Source organism: Mesoplodon bidens (assembly GCF_964165515.1).
Source record: "Mesoplodon bidens genome assembly, chromosome: 2".
NCBI classification, from domain to species: domain Eukaryota; kingdom Metazoa; phylum Chordata; class Mammalia; order Artiodactyla; family Ziphiidae; genus Mesoplodon; species Mesoplodon bidens.
Genome location: NC_138177.1, coordinates 177,305,030 through 177,325,229, shown reverse-complemented (window position 1 = coordinate 177,325,229; position 20,200 = coordinate 177,305,030). Strand labels below are relative to the sequence as shown.

General features: G+C 51.8%; 1 protein-coding gene across 5 annotated transcripts in view; it reads right to left on the bottom strand.

Annotated features, from left to right (window-relative positions):
* Positions 1-2,586: 2,586 nt before the first annotated feature.
* The window catches only part of DHRS3 (dehydrogenase/reductase 3), a gene marked incomplete at its 5' end in the record, with an annotated part of 42,200 nt that continues 24,586 nt past the window's right edge, over positions 2,587-20,200 (bottom strand). For 2 of the 5 annotated variants that reach the window (XM_081223958.1, XM_081223959.1), the window contains 5 exons: positions 2,587-3,109; positions 5,824-5,949; positions 10,553-10,791; positions 11,152-11,271; positions 12,086-12,229. In XM_081223958.1, coding sequence (XP_081080084.1) covers positions 3,025-3,109; positions 5,824-5,949; positions 10,553-10,791; positions 11,152-11,271; positions 12,086-12,229 — 714 coding nt within the window. In that variant the 3' untranslated portion in view covers positions 2,587-3,024. The other 3 variants (XM_081223955.1, XM_081223957.1, XM_081223956.1) reach the window with 2 other exon arrangements.

Here is a 20,200-nt window from a genome sequence, read left to right as displayed (position 1 = left end):
ATTGCTTGTCACTCTCCTTTGCTTGGCTAAGCTAAGGGACGCCAAGCTAAAGGACAGAATTAGCTCTTTGCTTTAACTCTCAAGGCTCCCCAAGTGGCTGAACCATCGGCGGATGGAGCAGGACGCGGCCTCCTGGGAACCTGCCCAAGGCTTTTTCCCTGGTTCCTCTGGGAAAAGATCCAGAAAAAGACTGAAAGTATCCCAGCGGAGAGGGAGGGGGGAGGGAGGGACCAGGCCCTGCCCGGCTGTCAGGAGAGGCCCTTGGGGCTCTGGGAAGACACGAGGTCCCCCTGAAGCCAAGACAGCGATTCTGTTCTCAGTGGGCCCTGGGGAGGGCTGGCTGGGTCTCATTGCTTCCAGATCCACTCAGACCCTTGGGGTCCTCACTGCATTCCGGGACTGCAGGCCAAGTGCCCGGTTTCACGGAAGCCTCAAAAGTCAAATCCTCTCCAAAAGGCTATGAGCCAGCCTGTGAGCACGGAAATGGGCCGCCTCTCAAGGATGGCCAGAAAAGTCGGGGCTCAGCACACAGAACCCCCGTCCTTCCTCATCTATCCCTGACCACTGAGATGTGCCGCCCCTAACTTATCTCCTGTGACAGCCAGTGACAGGCACCCGGCCTGTGGTGCCAGGACAGCAGTGGGGAAGGCCATGTCCAGTGGACCCACCCACATTGTGTCCACACGCCAAAGTGGGGTGATGGTGCGGGTGTGGCCCTTGCGGGCCTGACCTCCACGGGCTGGACCCCTTCAGGAGCTTGCCCCCCCACCCCACCCCACACACTTTGCTGACACATACCCTCAAGGACCAAAATGAAAGTGACGAGTCCTGGCTTGGCATCCCCATCACTTGCCACAGTAAGTGAGGGGGTCAGGGAGAGCGGGGTTCAAATTCGGGCTCCAGTGCTCACAAGCCCTACAAGCTTGGGCGTACAATTTCCCGGCTCTGAGCCTGTTTTCTCACCTCTGAAGTGGTCTTTCTAATACCAACCCTCTGAGAGGTCAATGCCTCTTTGGGGCTCTGCCCAGAACCTGGTGTGTACCACCTGGAGGCCACCGCATCCCAGCGCAGTATCTGTCTGCCTCTTCCATCCTCTGCCTACCTTTCCATTTTCCCTTCTATTCCTATGGACAGCTCCTTCCACGGTGTGGCAGATTGCATTATAGCTCAAAATTACTGACCACTCCTCCAGGGGGATTGTATGTCCAGTGACATCCTTGGAGTGCTTGACTACATAACCTGCTCTGGCCAATGGAATGTGAGCAGAAGTGATGCGCGTTGTTTCCAGGGAGAAAATTTCAGAGCCAGCGCACGGGTTCCCAGGTGTGTCTATTTCTGCCCCAAGATGACATCATTCCAGATGGAGGCTCCTCTGTCAGCCGGGGCCCTAGAGTGAAGAGGACACAGAGCAGAGCTGCAGCCACCCTCCAAGGACAGGTGGCAATGGTAACACAAGCTCCGTTGTTGGAAGCCATGGACACCTGGGGGTCATATTTTGTCTGATACACATTGTAGCTCTCGGAAGTCTTTAAAGGAGTTCCCGAGAGCTGACTTTTGTCTTCCGCTGCTGCTGGGCGCAGTGGATAAATAACAGTTAAGATGTTAAGCTTCAGGGCTTGGCAGCTACTCAGTAGGTGCTCAATAAACAGTGGATGTGGTTGTGACTTGGCATCTCTGCACACAGACCAGACTGACGACCAGCTGAGCTGCAAGCCTACTCTTCCTCTCGTGTGAGTTGTGCGAAGGTGCAACGCTCCAGCAAGCTTCTCCATTGAATTCGTGCCTGTGGTCTTCTCCATCATCTCCTGGAACCACTGCCTGCTCCCCTCCCCCACCCCGCCACCCACCTGCAAGAGCTGTGTGGATGGAGGCGCCTTAGATGAGATTCCATTGTCCACCTGTCCCCCCGCCCAAGGTCAAGTTTATTAAGCTTGCTGCAGCAGGAGAGAACGCACACCAGAGGAACGCTGGGGCATCTCTTCCCCCATCTCCCTGGCTGTCATTTTTCTCCATTGACTGAGCCCACGTTAATCCCCTCTGCCATTCCAGACCTCCCTCTCCTTTGCTATTTCACTTCTACCCCCTGCAATCAAATCTGGCCCAGGGGCCCATAGCACCCCCTTAGCACTGGCCTTGTTGTGCTGATGGTCTTCTGAATTTGGGCTTCTCAGTAACATTCCCCTCTCAGCACCCAGCACATGGTAGGTAGACAGTAGGGGCTCGATAAAGCCTGGTTCTGCTCTGCTGAGTTGGTGGCCTGGTGGCTGGTGGGGCTGTGGAAGGACAGAGAGCTGGTCTCTGAAGACTAGGTCACCATGGTCCTACCAGGGATGTAGGAAGGCAAAGTGCCCCCCCAACCTATGGCTGTTGGGTGGGGCCAACAGGCGGAGCCTGGCAGAGCTGGCAAGGAGCCATGTACCCCCAGGCCTGGGCTCCAGTTTCTCTCCCGATCTCTGCCTCCTTCTTGAGGCAGCTGGGGCCCCTGAGCAGACCAATTCTCTCTCAAAGGATGGGGTGTTGTGGTTGGGTCTGGTCCCTTCCCCACTGCCCACTAAGGACCAGAGGTCAAGGATTTCAACAAAGGAATTCGCAAAAGCCATCTCTCTTTATTTTGTATTCCTGCCGTTCAACCAGTTTGCACAAGCTGAGGATGAGTGGATTTTGGAGGGGAAGGAGGAGCGTGTGGGCGCAGACCCTCCCGGAAATAGTCTATGCACATTGCCGAGGCTGGTTAGACTTGAGAAGCAATTTAACGATAAACTCTACAGAATCAGAAATGTACAAAAGTGTCAAGGCAGCTGCTGGCTGGTTTCTTGCCTCCCCACGGGGGTCAGAGTTACACCCGTCAGTCCTGTGCAAAGGTCCTGGGGCTGGCCTGGGGGCAGAGCCAGATTCCTCCCCAGGAGAGGAGCAGTCCTGCTCATCCAGCAGAAGTGTGTCAAGGGACAGTCACCTGGGCGTGTGCCCAGGTGCCCACGCCCCCTCAGGTTCTGTGGCTTTTGAGCCTGTCTCTGCGTCCTGCCTTTATGTTCGCCCTTTGAAAGTGTTCATGCAGGTGTAGGTTCCTGAGAATTTGTGGATCTCCTCGAGGGCAGCCTGTGGGAGTATGCTGGTGGAGTGGGGAGGGAAAAGAGAAGATGGTTAGTGGGGAGACCAGTGGCCGGGTCACTGGTAGCCACACAAGAGGTTGTAATAAAGTGATGGTTCCCATAAGCTCTCGCCACCCCTCTCTCCACCAAACACCAGCTCCCCCGACAAGCCACCACTACCCACCCCTCCGTGGAGGAAGGGCTTTCAAGTAAGTAGGTAAATAGCTATTTACAAGGTAAAGGGTGGGTGTTACAAACTTTCAAAGCCACACTCTTAGCATTTTAGGACCCATACGTATCTCAGAGATCAACTAACTCCAAATGCCACGTATTCAACAAATATTTACTGTGTGGGGCTGAGGAGTTAGGTACTGGGTGTCACCTCCTCTTTTTTTTCCCCTGTATTATTTATTAAGCAGCCACACTGTGCACATGATACACTTGATACCAAAACCTGTCCTCTCTGCCATCTCAAGATTCTCAGCCCAGTTTGGTCCACTGCATAGTGATGTTTTCCTACAGCTGGGACCTCAGGTTTTACTTCTCACCCTTTATGTCCCTCCAGATAGCAAAACACCTGCATATACCTTCAGGCCTTGCTCTTCAGCATGACACAATTTCTTGCTTCTTGTAGGAAACTTCCCAGACTCACCGCTAGGCCTTTCCTGGGGCTCCCCATAGCTCTATGCTTCCCCAACAACCCCCCGGAGTTGTGCTTGCTGTTTACTTGTCAAGCCCATGGGTGCCTCTGTGGTAGATATTTCATCTCCGATCCTGGCACTTAGCACAGGGCCCAGTATAGAGATGCCCTCAGTTCCTCTGTTGAATGAAATTGAAGGGCCCTGGCCCATTCTAGTTGCAACATGGGAAAGCCTCACTTCCAGCTGGAGCAATCTGGAAGGCTGCCTGGGGGTGGTGGCAAATAGAGTTGAGCCTGTGAAGATTTCTCTTGGGGAAAGTAAAAGGGGGTGCAGTGCAGGGAATGGGGAGGGGCTGGCCTCTGCTTCTTGTGGGAAAGTAGTGGGGGATAGAACAGAAAATGGTAGGCTGGGTGCTTACTTGGAGAGTGCTGAGGTGTTCTAGACAAAACTAGCTTTTTTCTAGAATGTCCCCAAAAGCTTCTAAGAAGCTCCCTGAGGTGGACGATCAGCTTGGCTTCGGTGAGGATCCAAGTCCCTGCTCTCCAAGGCTCACAGAGGCGGCCAAGTAGCATCTCAAAGCAACAGTCAGGATGGACTGAGGGAGGCTGAGGTGTGAACTGAATGCCCGGAGTCCCCTACTCTGTGTCACTGAAGGGGCTTTGAGTTTGGAGGACAGGGGATGGACTGATGTGTTCCCGGGTCCTGAGGTTTCTTGCCTGCAGTTAGAGTAGCTCCTCAGATGCCCACTGTGTCCACAGCAGCCAGAGGGGAACCTGGTTTCCTGGGGCTTGACATCCGATAAAGGCACTTGGGTGCTTCACCTCCTGAAAAGGCCTTTCAGGCCAGAGGGGTTCAGTCAGCTGGGGCTTGGGGGCCCCGGGGAGCCAAGAGTCCACGATCACTCGGGCTCCAGGGTCACAGCTCTCTCTGCAGCATGAGAGGCCCATGAAAACAGTGTTTAGTGGGGCACCTGCAATGGCCCCTTCAGTGTGGGAGTGGGATGGGAATGGTTTGTTGCCCAGAGTCTGGAAAGTTCTAGGGAATGTGATGCTGGGCAAATTTTGGAGGAAGATGGTCTCCTCTGTAAAGCCTACCCCCCAAGGTGGTCTGCCCTGGTAAATCCCACCAGGGATGTTTCTGTGAATCCCGAGCCTTTGACAACGAAATCCCTGTCTTCCCCATTAATTGATGTTCATTAAAAAATTTTATTCTATTTTATTTTATTTTTGGCCGTGCCACACGGCATGCGGGATCCTAGTTCCCCAACCAGGGACTGAACCCATGCCCCCTGCAGCTGAAGCACAGAGCCTTAACCACTGGACCGCCAGTCTTCCCTATTAGATTGAACTTCCTGAAGGCTAGGGCCAAGATTTAGTCTCTAGAATAGCAGTTCTCAGAGTGTGGCCCAGGAACCCTTGGGGGTACCTGAGATCTCTTCAGGGGTCTGTCTGCGAGGTCAAACTATTTTTATTATATTACTGAGATAGGATTTGACTTTTGAAGTCTCATTCTCTCATGAGTGTAGAGTTTTCCAGAGGCTACATGACATGTGACATCAACAGATTAAAATCAGAAGCAGATATGAGCATCCATTCGTCTACAATTAATTCAGATAATAAAGAGCTTTGCAAAAATATAAAATAATGCCATTCTTCTTACTACATTTTTTTTTTTGGAAAGTACATTTACTTTTCACAAAAATATCATTTATGTTAACACTGAATGGATTTTTTCTTGCTATATATAAATGAATAAATGTATAAATCCCATAAAATATTTTCTCAGTTTTAATTTCTAATACAATAGATACAACTCACATAGATAAAAGCACTTTGGGTTCTTCAATAATTTTTAAGATTGTAAAGGGTTCTTGAGACCAACAAGTTTGAGAACCGCCACTCTTTAGTAAGGATAGTATATCCATGGCACACAGGCCACTGCTCTCATTTTCACGCCCACAGCAGGCAGACATGACTAATCAATCACCTGGGTACTTTCTCTTGCCTGAGGCCTCTTCCCCACCAGGGTCCACGGGGAGAAGGGGAAATGGCCAGCATGAGCCTGACCCAGAGCTTCCTCCCCCAGCCCCATACCTTTTCAAGATAATGAGGGCGTGCATCGTCCACGGGAGGAGGAGGAGGGCCTGATTGAGCTGCACGGCCTCCACCGTCCTCCGGGCCACGGTCTCCGGCTTCAGGGGCGGGAAGAGGTTGGGGAACCTGCAGGCAGGAAGAGACAGCGTGGGTTTCCCCTGAGAAGCGAGCGCTTCTGCTGAAAACCCCTGTGGCTAACATGTCAGGGTCATCCCTTTGGCTTCGCCTGTGTGGGAGACTTGAGACCTGTTTGGAACACTCTCCCTGCCGCCTGGGATGTGTCAGGAGTTCCTCATCCTCTCACTCCTCCCAGTGAGACTCCCCTTGAGAACTGAGGGCTTCTAGCCCACCCACCCACCTGGGACCCATCCTCAGAGCACTGCAGAGGGCTCCCCCAAGCCTCACTCACATCCCGTCCTGCCCCGCTAAAGTCCTCCCGGGGCCCCTCGCTCTGCTTTCAGTCCTACCCACGCTGGGCCTCACCTTTCCTCCTTCTCACCCTGCCCCAGCGATCCTGGCCAACCCTGTCACTTAAGATCTTTCCCATCTCAGCTGTCCCATCAGCCTGGCTCCTTCCTCCCGTCCACTCAGAGTGGCCTCTAATCTCGGCCCCCTGATAAGTGCCTTGACTGAATCGAGAATGGCCTTGCCTGTCCGCTTGTTTCCTGTGAATGGCCTGTCTCCCCCATCAGCCTGGGAGTTCCCCAAGGGCAGAAGTCTGGTGGGTCTTGCTCCCTGCTGTATGCCCTGTGTGCAGTGTCTGGGATATAGTAGGTGCTCAATAAACACTTGCTGAGTGGGTGGACGCTGAACGATGTGGCATTCCCCTACCACTTGCTGGTTTACTCACTCATTCCCTGATTCATGGATACACTCACCGATTCATTCAAACATCTACAGGGCGTTTCCATGGGGTTGATAAATGAATGAATGGCCGAGTACGCAAACATCAGGGGTTTCTCATGCCTGTTCAGAGACATCTGACCTGAGACCCATACAGGGATGATGCTCCCTAAGCGCCAGGCCTGTGCTGAGTGATCAACAGGCATCATTTGCTCCAACTGCCAGAGAAGGAAGCCGAGGCTCTGGGGAGGTGGTGGGGACTGGGGATTCAACCCAGGCCCGCAGGAGCCCCAGGCCCGTGCTCTCTCTCCCCTGTCCTTCGCTTGCTGCTTGTCCCACCGCTCCTGGGCCTATAGGTGCAGGACTGATGCTGCTGGCTCTGACCTCAGTCCCACAGAGGGCTGGTGAGCTGCTCCGGCACCAGGGGGACTGAGGGTGATAAGTCACCTGGGGATGATGTCACCCTGAGAAAAAGGCAACTCCTGGGCCCCCAGCGTGGGTTTGGTTGACCTCAGAGAGTCCACGGAGCTCGCCCCCAACCCTCGGCTTCCTTTGCCATCAGGACGGGCTGCCAGGATGCCCACGACCCTGGAAGGGCCGGCCTCAGGGTCCTGTGGAGATGGACGCGTGAGACGGCTCATGACGCTGGAGCCCCACAGACACGGTGGACAGTGTGGGTTTCCAGCCCCCACTTGGGCCAGTGCTGCTGCTGGGGGGACGGGAAGACAGGATGGACAGACCAAGCTCCGTGGGCTCAGGGGGCTCTTCCTGGTAAGATCCCTGCGGGAGAACCTGACAGAGGGGATGCCTCATACATGCCCGCTGGTGGGGCTTTCTCTTTTCCCTCCGTGGTACGTGGGATGGGTACCCGGGGAACCGGCAGAGCTACGAACTCCCATGGAGGCTGCACAAACCCCTTGAAAGAGCATGCTCAGCCAACTTCTATCTGTGTCGTCTTGGGTGAGTAACTTTGTTTCTCAGAGCCTCACTTTCCTCATCTGAGAAATGGGGATAAGAGCTCTCGCAGGGTTGTGGAGAGTCAAACGCAGAAGCGTTTGTAAAATGTCTGGTGTGGCTGGAACATAAAGAAGATCAGTAAAGAGCAATTTACAAACAACAGCACCCACCTATATGGCCATCTTGCCAGAAAACCCATCAGTTTTGCCCTAAACGTGTCTCCCTCCCACCCTCAACCCTGGGAAGCTGCTAAGCATGGTTGGAGAGGAAGCCAATGCTTTGCTTTCTTTTTCTTTCTTTCTTTCTTTCTTTTCTTTTCTTTCTTTCTTTCTTTCTTTCTTTCTTTCTTTCTTTCTTTCTTTCTTTCTTTCTTTCTTTCTTTCCTTTCTTTCTTTCTCTTCCTTTCTTTCTTTCTTTCTTTCTTTCTTTCTTTCCTTTCTTTCTTTCTTTCTTTCTTTCTTTCTTTCTTTCTTTCTTTCTTTCTCTTTCTTTCTCTCTCTCTCTCTCTCTCTCTCTCTCTCTTCCTTCCTTCCTTCCTTTCTTTCTTCCTTCCTTCCTTTCTTCTTCTTTCAAGAAATGGGAGTTGGTTAGGTACCAATCAACATTTTACTGCTCTTCTCCCAAGCCCTCGGGGCTCACCTGCAATCCACAGGTAACTAACCTTCACCTAGTGCTTACTACTTGCCAGCTGGCTAGTTGATTCACGCACCGGAGCTCATCTAGCCTGTGAGGCCAGGGTACCATTATCAATCCCTTCTTACAGACAAGGAAACCGAGGCACAGGAAAGCGAAGTAATTTGCCCAAGGTCACACAGAGCTGGGATTAGGCCCCCACAGCTTGGGCCCACATTCTGAGTCACTGTGGGAAAATGATCTGGGGGAGGCCTTGGATTTCCTTCTTAAAGTGATGGAGAGGAAACTATGCCAGAAGGCGAAAGAGGCACAGGGATGCAAGGTCTGTGAATGTCCTGCCCACTTCAGGGCACCCAATTAGAACCATGGGTCGCCACTGTGGCACTTCCATCCAATATGCATTGTTTGAGCACTTCCTGTATACCCAGATGAAAAGAAACCAAACCAAGACATCATGGGGGGGAAAAAACCAACATGGAACATTAATAGTCATTAATCCAGCCTCCTCTAAATTCAGCACCTATGATAATTTACATATAAGTCAGGTGGAAATATATACATCTGTGATGACTGAAGTCTGCTAGGAAGATTTATAACTATGCACTTATGAAGATGTTTATTGTTAGTAAAAATAATAAGAGCAGCAGTTCATTACTGAGCATCTCATATGCCCTGGGCTTTGCACTAGATACGTTACATGTGTTATTTCTGATTCTCTCAATGATCCTATGAGGTAAGTATTATTTTCACTGTTTGACAGATGAGCAAAGTAAAGCTCGGAGTGGTAACAAAACTGGTTCAAGATTTCGCCACCATTCAGTAGCTGAGGTGTGATTCCAAATGGAGTTGTTTTTTAAAAAATTTTATTGAAGTATAGTTGATTTACAGTATTGTGTGAATTTCTGCTGTACAGCTAAGTGACTCAGTTATACATACACACACACACACACACACACATATTCTTTTCCATAATGGTTTGTCACAGGATACTGAATATAGTCCCCTGTGCTATACAGTAGGACCTTGTTGTTTATCCATCCTATATATAATAGTTTGCATCTGCTAATCCCAAACTCCCATTCCTTCCCTCCCCTGCCCCGCCTCTCCCTTGGCAACCACAAGTCTGTTCTCCATATCTATGTCTGCAAAACCAGGTGTTTTGATTCTTGATAGCAAAACCAGACTCAGTGATAATCACTAAGGTGTTCTGAGTGATTCCCACCCGGATGCACTACGCCACATGCCTTCCACTCTCTCAGGAAACTCTCACAATGACACTTCCACGCTATCCCCATATTTGGAAGAAGCTGATGCATATCATTTAGAAAGCAAAATAATCATTATACGTTGCATTGCAAAAAACAAGGAAAATAGTTTTCGGATGATTCCACATTTTCATTTATCTATAACCTTATGCCCTTTCACGAGCGCACATCGTCATAGCACCATTTACTGGGCACTTACTATGTAGCACATACGGTGTTGCATGCTAGACACCATTTTATCCCTATCACAGAACCCTAAGGATAGACATTCCCATCATCCCATTCTACAGATTAGCATCAGAGGCAGAAGCAGGAACTAATCAGGCTCAAGGTCACACACATCCCAGGGGCCTGGCTCCAAAGCACAAGCTCTAAACCAGTGGTTCCCATTCCCGTTGATTTAAGTGGCCTGGAGGAGGTGTGGGTGGGCTTCGGTATTTCTTTAAACTGAGCTATAATTTGCATACAATAAAAGGCATAAATCTTGTGTCCAGCATGATCAATTTTTACCTATGTAACCCCCACTCAAATCAAGAAGAGAGAACATTTCTAAAAGCCTAGAAGTTTCCCTGGTGCTCTCTGCCAGGCTATGTCCTCACTCCTCTTAGGGTGGCCACTGTTCTGATTTCTATCACCTCGGTCCAGTTTTGCCTGTTGTAGAACTTCAGACAAATGGAATCATGCAGAGTGCACTTTTATGTCTCTGGTTTCTTTCTCTCAACATTTCAGATTCATCCATATTGTTCATTTACCAATACTTGGTTCCCTTTTTATAGTTGGGTAGTATTCCATTGCATGCATTTAGCATGGGAACTCTGTACAAGCCCCCTGACCTGCGAAGCAGGACCCTAAACCACTATAGAACCCCACTGCCCTGCAGATGGAGAATCAGGTACGAGACCAAAAAGCCAGAGATAAAGGGTTCTGGGTTATTTTAAGATTTTAGCTCTCTCTGTGTGTGTAATGAGTCTTTCCCCTGATCTGATCTGCTGGAGGGACTTGGCTCGGAGAGGGGGTCCCCTGCCACTGACCTGACCCTCATGCCCTGGAACATCTCGGTACTGGTGTGGAAAGGCAGCACAGTAGTGGCACTGACGCCGGGACAGTCCAGCAGCCCCAGGGTCAGGCTCTCCATGAAGGCGAAGGCTGAGGCTTTGGACGTGCAGTAGTCGATGGCACCGGGGATGGCAGAGAGCGCCAGCACGGAGTTGAGACACACGATGTGGCCGTTCTGCAGCTCCAGCATCCGTGGCAAGAAGGCCTTGGTGGTCTAAGGGTGGGTGGGGAGGTCAGTGTGCAGCAGCCACAGCTTCCAACAGCCCCTCTACCACCCCCCTCAGGGAGAACAGACCAGCCTGGACACAACACACTACACCAGCGACCAGGCTTTCCTGGGATGGGAGGCGTGCAGGCCGAGGGCACTGAGCCCCACATTTCAGAAAGTCCAGATGCCTCCTGGGGCAGCCGGTCATTCGTTTTGTCCGGTCACCCTATCCTAGGACATCCCCCCTGGCCTGAGCCCAAGCCCCGGCGAGCCTCTCCCCACTCTCCTACAGCTCCCAGGATCCCTGGAGGGAAGGAACATGTCACTGACATGCCCAGGGCTGGCTCAGGCTCAGGATAAACTTACCCAGAACTGGCCCAGGGTGTTGATGTGCTGGGACTTGAGAAGGGCATCATCGTCACTGTCCATCAGGCTCTTCCCATGGACCACGGCGGCGTTGTTCACCAGGATGGTGATGTCGCCCACCTGTGGGCAAGAGGGGGTTGAGGGGCCGTTAGGGCGGGCAGCCCCAGTGGCCTGCACTTGGAGAGGACGGACCTGGTCTTGGGAAGTCACATCACCTCTCTGAGCATCAGTCTTGATTTGTAAGATGGGGCTAATAACCACACCAGGGTCGTTCTGGGGATCAGAAATAATTTATGGCTGGGAATTCCCTGGCAGTCCAGTGGTTAGGACTTTGCACTTTCACTGCCGAGAGCCTGGGTTCGATCCCCGATCAGGGAACTAAGATCCTGCAAGCCGTGCAATGTGGCAAAAAAAAAAAAAAAAAAAAAAAGCAGAAAAATGCAATAATTTATGGCACATAATGTACCTGGCACAGAGCACATCTATAATAAATGAGGTTATTGTTACATTAAAATAGTTAGCATTTACCATGTGCCAGATATCTAATGGTGGTTTCTGTTCTCTTGGAGCTCAGTGATGCATTCAGTCTAAATAGATGGCTGGAGTTGGGGATTTTCCCAGAGGGCAATGGGACATTTGTCCCCCAGGGTCTAGGATAGAAACTCACAAGATCTAAACTTCCAAAGGGGACAACAGGTGATCAGTCTGCTTACGTAATCAACCTATGCCCTAGTCCCTGCCCCCTGCAACACACACACGCATATGCACACACAACTTGGGCCAGCTTCATAGGAAAGCCCTCCAAGATGCCCTGAAAATAGCCATTCTGCCATAAGCAAAGCTCTCTCCCAGGCCACGTGAGAATGTTCTCCTTGGCCAGCATTCCCCCGCAGTGTCTGGCAGAGCTGAGGCCGGCCCCTCGCAGGCTGCTCACCTTCTCCCGGACAGCTTTGGCCGTCTGGTACACCTCCTCCCGGTTGCCCACATCGCAGATGAAGTAGTGGCACTCGGTGCCCATCTGCCGAATCTCCTCCGTCGTCTCCTTCAGGCATTTCTCAGTCCGGCCCCACAGAACGATCTGGAAGAAGAGGATAGCAGTACTGAACACGTGGTCATCAAGGAAGCCATCGTGATTCAATGATTGCCATCAGAAATTCAGTGTGCAACTTGCCCCAGGACTGGCCTCCCTGATTCCATTCAAAGAGAGTATGCAAAGTCACAATATGATCTGTTAAGGGGATATATATAGCCTACTCTGAAGGGAACCAAGAGCTTCTGAGCCTGTTTATGACCCATTGGTGGATGCGTGATTCACAAGTCTTTCTTACGTATTGCTTCCAGGAGGATGTCTCCTGTCGGCCCAATTCCAATGATCCTACCTCGTTAAAAGTAGTAGCAGAGCTCTTTCTGTACAATGTTCCAGAATGTTCTGAGCTAGAAACAAGCTGGCCTTCTCACCACTGAGGTCTAGAGCCCCACTGATGAATGGACTGCGAGGTTCTGACCGTGAGGTGCCTGGAGGCTGAGCAAAGCCTTCCCTCCCACCCAGCTGTGGTCCGGCAGGAGGGCCGGGAAGACAGGCAGCTGGGCTCCTCTGGGGAAGGAAACACGACCTCACCCCGCAGGTAATAAACGTGGGACTCATTACACCAGGAAGCGACCCTGGCAGGACCAAGACATGAATCCTTATAAGGGGTTGGACAAATTTATGAATGGCTGGCCATAAAAGGCTCAGAAGAGAGGCCGGGCTAATTCTCAACCTTGACCTACAGGAGAATGACACTCCTTCCCACGGTACGGTACGCCGCCGTTGGGTCCAGAGAGGGCCCTGTTGGTAAAAGAACCAGGGTCGGGTGACGGGGAACTAAGAATCCTGAGACCCAGCTTAATCAGCACAGAGGGAGAAAGGCTGGGGGCTGGAGAGAATCAGAGAAAGGAAGAGATAAAAGGCTTCTGGGAGATTAATCTAATGGGTTTCTATTTTTGTTTCTTCTCTTTCTTTAAAAAATTATCAATGAAATATCTCTTTAAAAAATAAAACCTAACACGGAACCCCACGTGTGAAACCAGTAAAAGGAACAAATTTCACGTCCAACTCCATATTTTCTTACACTAAAAGCAACAAATGAGAGTAGAAGGGCTGAGCTGGGAAGGCAAGCATTTTCCAGTGGGAGTGAGGGATTAACTCCAGTCACGCCAGACCAGAACCTAACTGATTTCTGTACTTTGCTCTGGACCCGGTATGGAGAAAAGTCACGCAGATAAGTAGTTGTTGGTGATAACCGTTTATCAATTGTTTACCTTGACATCTCAGAACTTTCCCATAACCAAAAAAGGCACAAAATGGGTTAGCTGGCGGGACACACAAATGTGTTGGCGGCTCCCATGGATTTGACTTTTTTATTAGAGTTTTTAAAACTTTCGAAATATTTCTTAAAGGAAAATAAAAGTGTTCTTTCAACTCTTGAAACATCTCTGGGAAAGTCCAGTTTGAAAACCCCACCTTGTCCAACCAGTTTATTTATTTTAATCGAAGTCTTGAAATACAGGAAAGGCTTTACGAGGGAGAATTCCATCAGCCACCCTCCACGACCACAAAAGTCCTTCAGGAGCAAAAGGTCTGCAATTAGACAGGCTCCAAGGGACACTTTCTTGTCTGTTGAACTAAAAACAGACTTAGAATGTGTTCCTCCAGGCGAGGCTGGAGAGATTCCCTTCATGGAGAAGAGATAAACATCTGTTCAGGCATCTTCCACCATATCAGACCTCACTCTTGCCTGGTAGTCACTGTCAGCCTAGTTTGCTTCCATCCACCCTTGTCACCCCATCTGTCTGTCCATCCATCCTTCCTCACATCCATCCATCCACTCATCCATCCATCCATCCACCCCACTCCATCATCCATCCATCTAATTTCTGAGTATGTCAGTCTGAGGTGAAGGAAATCCTTGGCCTCCTTTCTCATTCTCTGCTCCCTGCCTAACCCCATCCCACCTCCATCTCATATGGGGAACAGGACCCTGGGGCTTGCAGAGTTTCCTAAGGCCTGGCTGAGGCTGAGAGAGGTGCCTCTGGGATTCTGAGAACTTCTGGACAAGAGAAGGGAAGCTTAAAGTGGGGGTAGGGGCTTGTTGGAAGGCGCAGCGGTCCAGGTGCCTGGGAGCACAAGAAAGCCAGCAGACAGGGAACAGGGAAGGCCAGCACGGTCTGCATGGCTGGAAGGACAGCCTGGAGAGGGAAACAGAGGCTAGGGTGAGGGAGGCGACATGAAGGCTGTGCCCCACTGTCTTCCATGTATATACACCCAGGTGGGACGCTGAGGTTTGGCCACGTCCTTTTGGGGGTCTGTTGAGGATGCCCCTGGTGGGCTGGGGGGCGGGCCTCATGCTCTGTGCTCAGAGACCCCACCTCTCCCCAGACACTGTGAGGGGTTTGCTTCCTGTCCTCCTCACCCCACCCTTCTGAGCAGGGAGCTCCCGGGGGCCTTGATCCTGCCTTGTTCATTTCATATCTCAGTGCCCAGCAATGCAAGTGCTATTTGTTGAGCGAATGAATGAAAGTTCATGGCCGTAGGTGGGACGGGATGGGAGGTGGTTAAATAGCCTCTCTGAGGCTGAGACGAGCCCAGTTTCCTTGACCGAGCCATTGAGGGTCCCAGAACCTTCAACACAGAGGCTACTTAGCCCCAGAGTCGGCGAGACCTGGACTTTCACCCAGAGCCTCAAAACCACCCAGGACGGAGCTGTGAGGTGAGGCCCGGGCCGGTGTGCGTGGGCCTCACTGTGTGTCTCTCTCTGTGCGTGTCTGAGTGAATGTGTCTCTCTCTGCACGCGTGTATATGTGTGTGTGTGCAGCCTCTGCACTGCTGTGCATTTCCTCAGGCGAGTCCCTGGGGAGCCAGGCTGGGCATCTTCCCGTCTTAGGACCCAGGTGCGTCTCCATGGTGACAGGGAGGCCAGGGCTGGTCACCTTGATGGAGCCTTCCAGGAACTGAGCCACTGGGGGTGGGAGGTGAGGGAGAGCGCTGAGTGGAGGGATGGGGGCCCTTCCTGGCTAGGAGCTGCCCAGCTGGAGCTGCTACAGCCACTGTCCCTCCTCCTCCAGTGCCCTGCCCGGCCCCCTCTGGGGGACCCAGAGTCACCGACCAGGAACCTGGCAGGTACAGCTCAGAGGCTGGTCCGGGTGGCTTCTCACCAGAGTCACCTGGGGGTGACCCCAGACGGCTGACAGGACAGGAGTCCCACCCAGTGCCCAAATGCGGGTAAGGACGGGGTGGGCGGGAGGCAAGGGGCTGAGAGGAGCGTGGGGTAAGCAGCCTGGGGAGGGGGCGGATTTATGAGCCCTTGGAACCCAACATGGCCTCGTCTTAATCAACTCCCAGGACAGGGAGCAGCTGGGGAGGGTCAGCGGCCCTGGGATTTACTCTTAAGCCGAGTTTATAAAATAAGAGCTCAGGGGCACTTGACACCCCCCTGGCCTCCCCTCCCCTAGGGGGGCAAATGGCGAGCTTCTGTCCCGGGGAGGAGAAGGGAAGGGGGGGTGAAGACCTCTGGCATCCCAGGCCTCCCAGCAGAGGCACGGGGTCCCGCCCTCCTCTCCCTCGGAGCTGCCCTCGCAGCGAGCCCGGACCCCCGAGCAGCCCCCAAAGCTGAAAGGTATCACGAGCCACTTTTAATTGCTGAGGACACTGGCTCAAAGGCGCTGAGTTAACTTGTCCAAAGTCGCACTTTGGTGGCGGGGGCAGGATTTGAACCCGGACCCTTTGTTCTCCGCAGATGCACCCCTGAAACCCAAGGGATGGTGGGATTTTTCTGAGCATTGAGAATTCTGCTCCCAAATCCCCTGAGTCCTCACACCAGTGTTTATCCCCACCCAGACCTCAGCTTCATCTCCCTCAACATCCACAACCCCTTGACAGGACCGCACAGAGGGCCTGCAGTGGGCTGGGTGCTGTGCCTTTGCGGGATTTAATGGAGAGCAAAACAGACACGGTCTCTGCCTCAGGGAGACAGCGAAGGAATGAGAAAAACAGCTGGACACAAACCGCTGTGAGTGGGATAAAGAATAAAAAGGGGAACGTTGTTGAAACTGGGGCATTTCTGTCGTCGCTGTATTATGCCCATTGTATATCTAAGGAAACTGCAACTCAGAGAGGCTAAGCCACTTGTCTGAGGTCACACAGCAACCAAGCGGCAGAGGTGGGATTTGAACTGAGGTTTTTCACTATGATTCCCTCTCCCAGAAGGAGAAAAGCCATCTCCTCTCTTCATGGAGTCTTGTGGGGATGAAGCATGCAAAAGCTGGCACCCACCTAGAGTTCAGCACCTGCTCTGTTATTATTTGCCACGGAGAGGAAGAGCTGAGAAAATCACAGCACAGCCCCTTGATACACCCTCTTCTGCAGCATTAGAATGATGAGAGTTCACACCATGGAAAAATGGTCAGGAGAAAAGGGTGCAGCGTTATCCATATAGGATAATCTCAGCTCTAAAAACGTAGTAAGTTGGTGGACGTCACCAGGCTACATAGAACAGGGCTTGTCTTGGATGGGATCATAGGGCTGCTCCTTTGTGCTTGTCTATGTGGGAAAAATGTCTCTGAAAGACAAGTTCCATCATTTATGACCTTCGAAAAGGAGGACAGAATAAAAGCTTTCCCACAGATCGTTTCCAAAACAGGCCAGTTTTCACACAAGTAACTCAGCACAGCCGGTCCAACCCTGGCTTGCTCCCCAGGTCCCTGGCATTGCCTCTTCAGGGCTCCCATCCACTGTGAGGTGACTGTCTGCATGTCCCTCCCCACTGCTGAGCGAATGCATGAGGGAGCTCACTGGGGCTCCAGAGTTCTCAGCTTACACTCACTCATTACACACTGTACTTGGCCCTGTGTGTGTTGTCTCACCGTTTCACATCTACATACTGTCTCCTGGAGGGCAGGAACTAAATCTCACCCATCCTGGGTTCACTGTGACCCTACCTAGTGCCCAGCACAGACTGTTTTTCTCTGTTTTAAATGCCAAGGCTGAGCTTCCCTGGCGGCGCAGTGGTTGAGAGTCCGCCTGCCGGTGCAGGGGACACGGGTTCGTGCCCCGGTCCAGGAAGATCCCACATGCCGCGGAGCGGCTGGGCCCGTGAGCCATGGCCGCTGAGCCTGCGCGTCCGGAGCCTGTGCTCCGCAACGGGAGAGGCCCCAACAGTGAGAGGCCCACGTACCGCAAAAAAAAATAATAATAATAAAATAAAATAAAATAAATGCCAAGGCTACTTGTGGACTCTTATTCATCCTGCAAAACCCTGCTTGAATGGCCCCGCAATTCTGAAGCTTCCCTGGCTCCTCCTTCCATCATCCCTACAACAATAACAATACCACTATATACTGGCTAACATTTATTGAACACTTTACATCCAAGCGGTTTCTCCTTTCATACTCACAACCCCACCAGTAGGTATGATTTCTCTCTCCATTCCACAGGTGAGGTGCAGACAGATGAAATGACTTGCCCAAGGTTACACCACTTATAAGCAGCGGCATAGTGGGACTCACAACCCATGTTCCTGAATGCCAACACTAACCCTTGTTTGTTCCGGCACTAGTGCACAGATGTGAGCGTGCTGGGCCTATCTGTAAACAAGCTCCTCCACAAGCTCGGGAGGTCCTCCAGGGAGTCCGTCATCTCCTAACCTCAGCATCCAGCACGGGCCAGGTACAGAGTAAAAGCCAACGAGCATTGTCTCATGGCACTGGCCCCAGGGGGCCTCGAGAAAAATCTGCTGATCAAAGAACAGTGAGTGCCTCTCCTCCAGCCGGCCTTGCCTTCCTCAGCCAGAGGGGCTCACACAAATGCTTGGCCTTGGCGTTCATTGCTGGAGTTCAGCTGTGGCGCATGGTCCCACCAGGGACGTGAGCTGGGTGGCCTCCGGGTGGGTCCCAGGAGGAGCATCTGTTTATAACTGGCAGCCCCGGAAAGATCTAAGTCCCTGGGCAGGTCTTTGGCAGGCATGTCCCATGGGCTCCATGTTTTGGAGCGGAGTGGTGTTCAGCTGGCTTCTCAGAAGGAAGGAAAATACCCACCAGACCCCAAAGCACGGCAGGGTGGGGAGGGGCGGGAGAGTCACAATTTGGAGGGCACATAGCTCTCCACGCCCAGCACCTCCAGCAGGAGGGTGTGCATAAAAACCTATCCTGTGGCCAGATGAGAACAAGCAAACAGCAAAACTGAGCGTGCATGCCTCTCTTTCGCCTTGTCACAGCCCACCCTTCCCCCTCCCCATATCCTCAAGTCCATTCTCAAGTAGGTCTGCGTCTTCATTCCCGTTTTGCCCCTAGGTTCTTCATGACATTTTTTTTTTTTAAATTCCGTATATATGTGTTAGAGGCATGGACGTGTATACACTACCAAACGTAAGGTAGATAGCTAGTGGGAAGCAGCCACAGAGCACAGGGAGATCAGCTCGGTGCTTTGTGACCGCCTGGAGGGGTGGGATGGGGAGGGTGGGAGGGAGGGAGATGCATGAGGGAAGGGATGTGGGAACAGATGTATATGTATGACTGATTCACTTTGTTATAAAGCAGAAACTAATTAAAAAAATAAATAAATAAACTTTAAAAAAAAAAACAAAAAACTGAGCGTGTGATACACAGCAGGTCGCCAGCAAGGAGGGGCTGAGTGGACACGCCTGTGGGTGGGCAGCATATTTGAAACACTGATATACACACTCTTAGTAGGTCTGCCTATAGGATAAGTTACATTTTGAGCTTTCTCCTCTTTCACATCCCTGTCCATTTCCAAAAAGAGACCCTCTCTCTCTCTCTTGAATAGAGGAGCCTAGAACATGGGCTCCGGAGCCAGATAGCCTCGGTTCAGTTCTCTGATCTACCAGTTACACAAACTTGGAAAACTCACGTAACCTCTCTATAAATTAAGGTTATGAAGCATCCACTTGGAAGGGTGGTTGGGAGGATGAGGAAAGGACATGACAAATGCTAGCTATTATTTTTATTATTACTACTACTTCTACTATTATTAACCCAGGAACAGAAATAGATTGCCCCTTGCTCGCAGAAGATCCCGCCATCCTCCACAAAACTGGAGTCACGGGGGTGATGGATGCCTGGAAGACCCCAGCTGGGGCTTCTCTGCCTCACCTGTGGACACAGCCTTGACCGGGGTTGAACCCCAGAATCTTACTCCCATCCTTCCACCAGATTTAGAGGACCCTCCTTTGTTCACACCCCCAACCCAGGAAGGAGGAGACCAGCGTCAAAAGCGTCCAGCTGCAAAGCAGGCTGCGGGTCACCCATTAGGAGGATTTCTTAGGAGGGGAGGTTTTCACGCTGAGCTCTGGGGACCCTGTGGGGGCTCTAGTGAGGAGCTTCAGGGGCTGCCGAGGGGTGGGGGACTTGGTAGACAGGGTCCCAAGCCGGCTCTCCATCCTCCATCATCCAGAGCAGTGGCACTTTCATTGGGCTTCTATAGTAGTCATTTCTACAAAGATTCTGCTGCTAAAAAAAAAAAAAAAGAATAAAGTTTGAATGCTAACACTCTTGATCACAGCCCTTTGCTCTTTAGGACGGAAGTTTTTTTTTTTTTCCTAGCAATAAACCCGGGTTGGATGCCTCTAGCTCTCACCCATTGGGACTGCTGGTCTATCACTCCCACATCCCCAACAAGCCATCAGCCTTCCTTCTTCCAAAAGGCGACTGATGACAGAGATCGGGTACCGTCTCCAGCTGTCTCCTTCCTGGACTTCCTTTCTGCCTTTCCTCCTGGGAGCCCTGTTTCCAGACCCCTGTCTGCACCCTGCCCTTTGAGCAGCCTCAGGTTCACTACCTGTGTCCCACTGTTGAGCCGTGACCTCAGCAGGTCACCACGGGGCCTCTCTCTTAGGGACGTAGGCCGGAGCCAGCCTTCCTCTCCGGCTCCTGCACCGCTGAGCTCCCTGAGTGGCAGGCAGGGCCTCCCACGGAGCCGTGTGGTCAGATTGCACAGGCTCATCCCCTGCCCGGGCCTGCAGAGAATGTTCTGGCTACTGCTGGCTCAGCTGTTGGA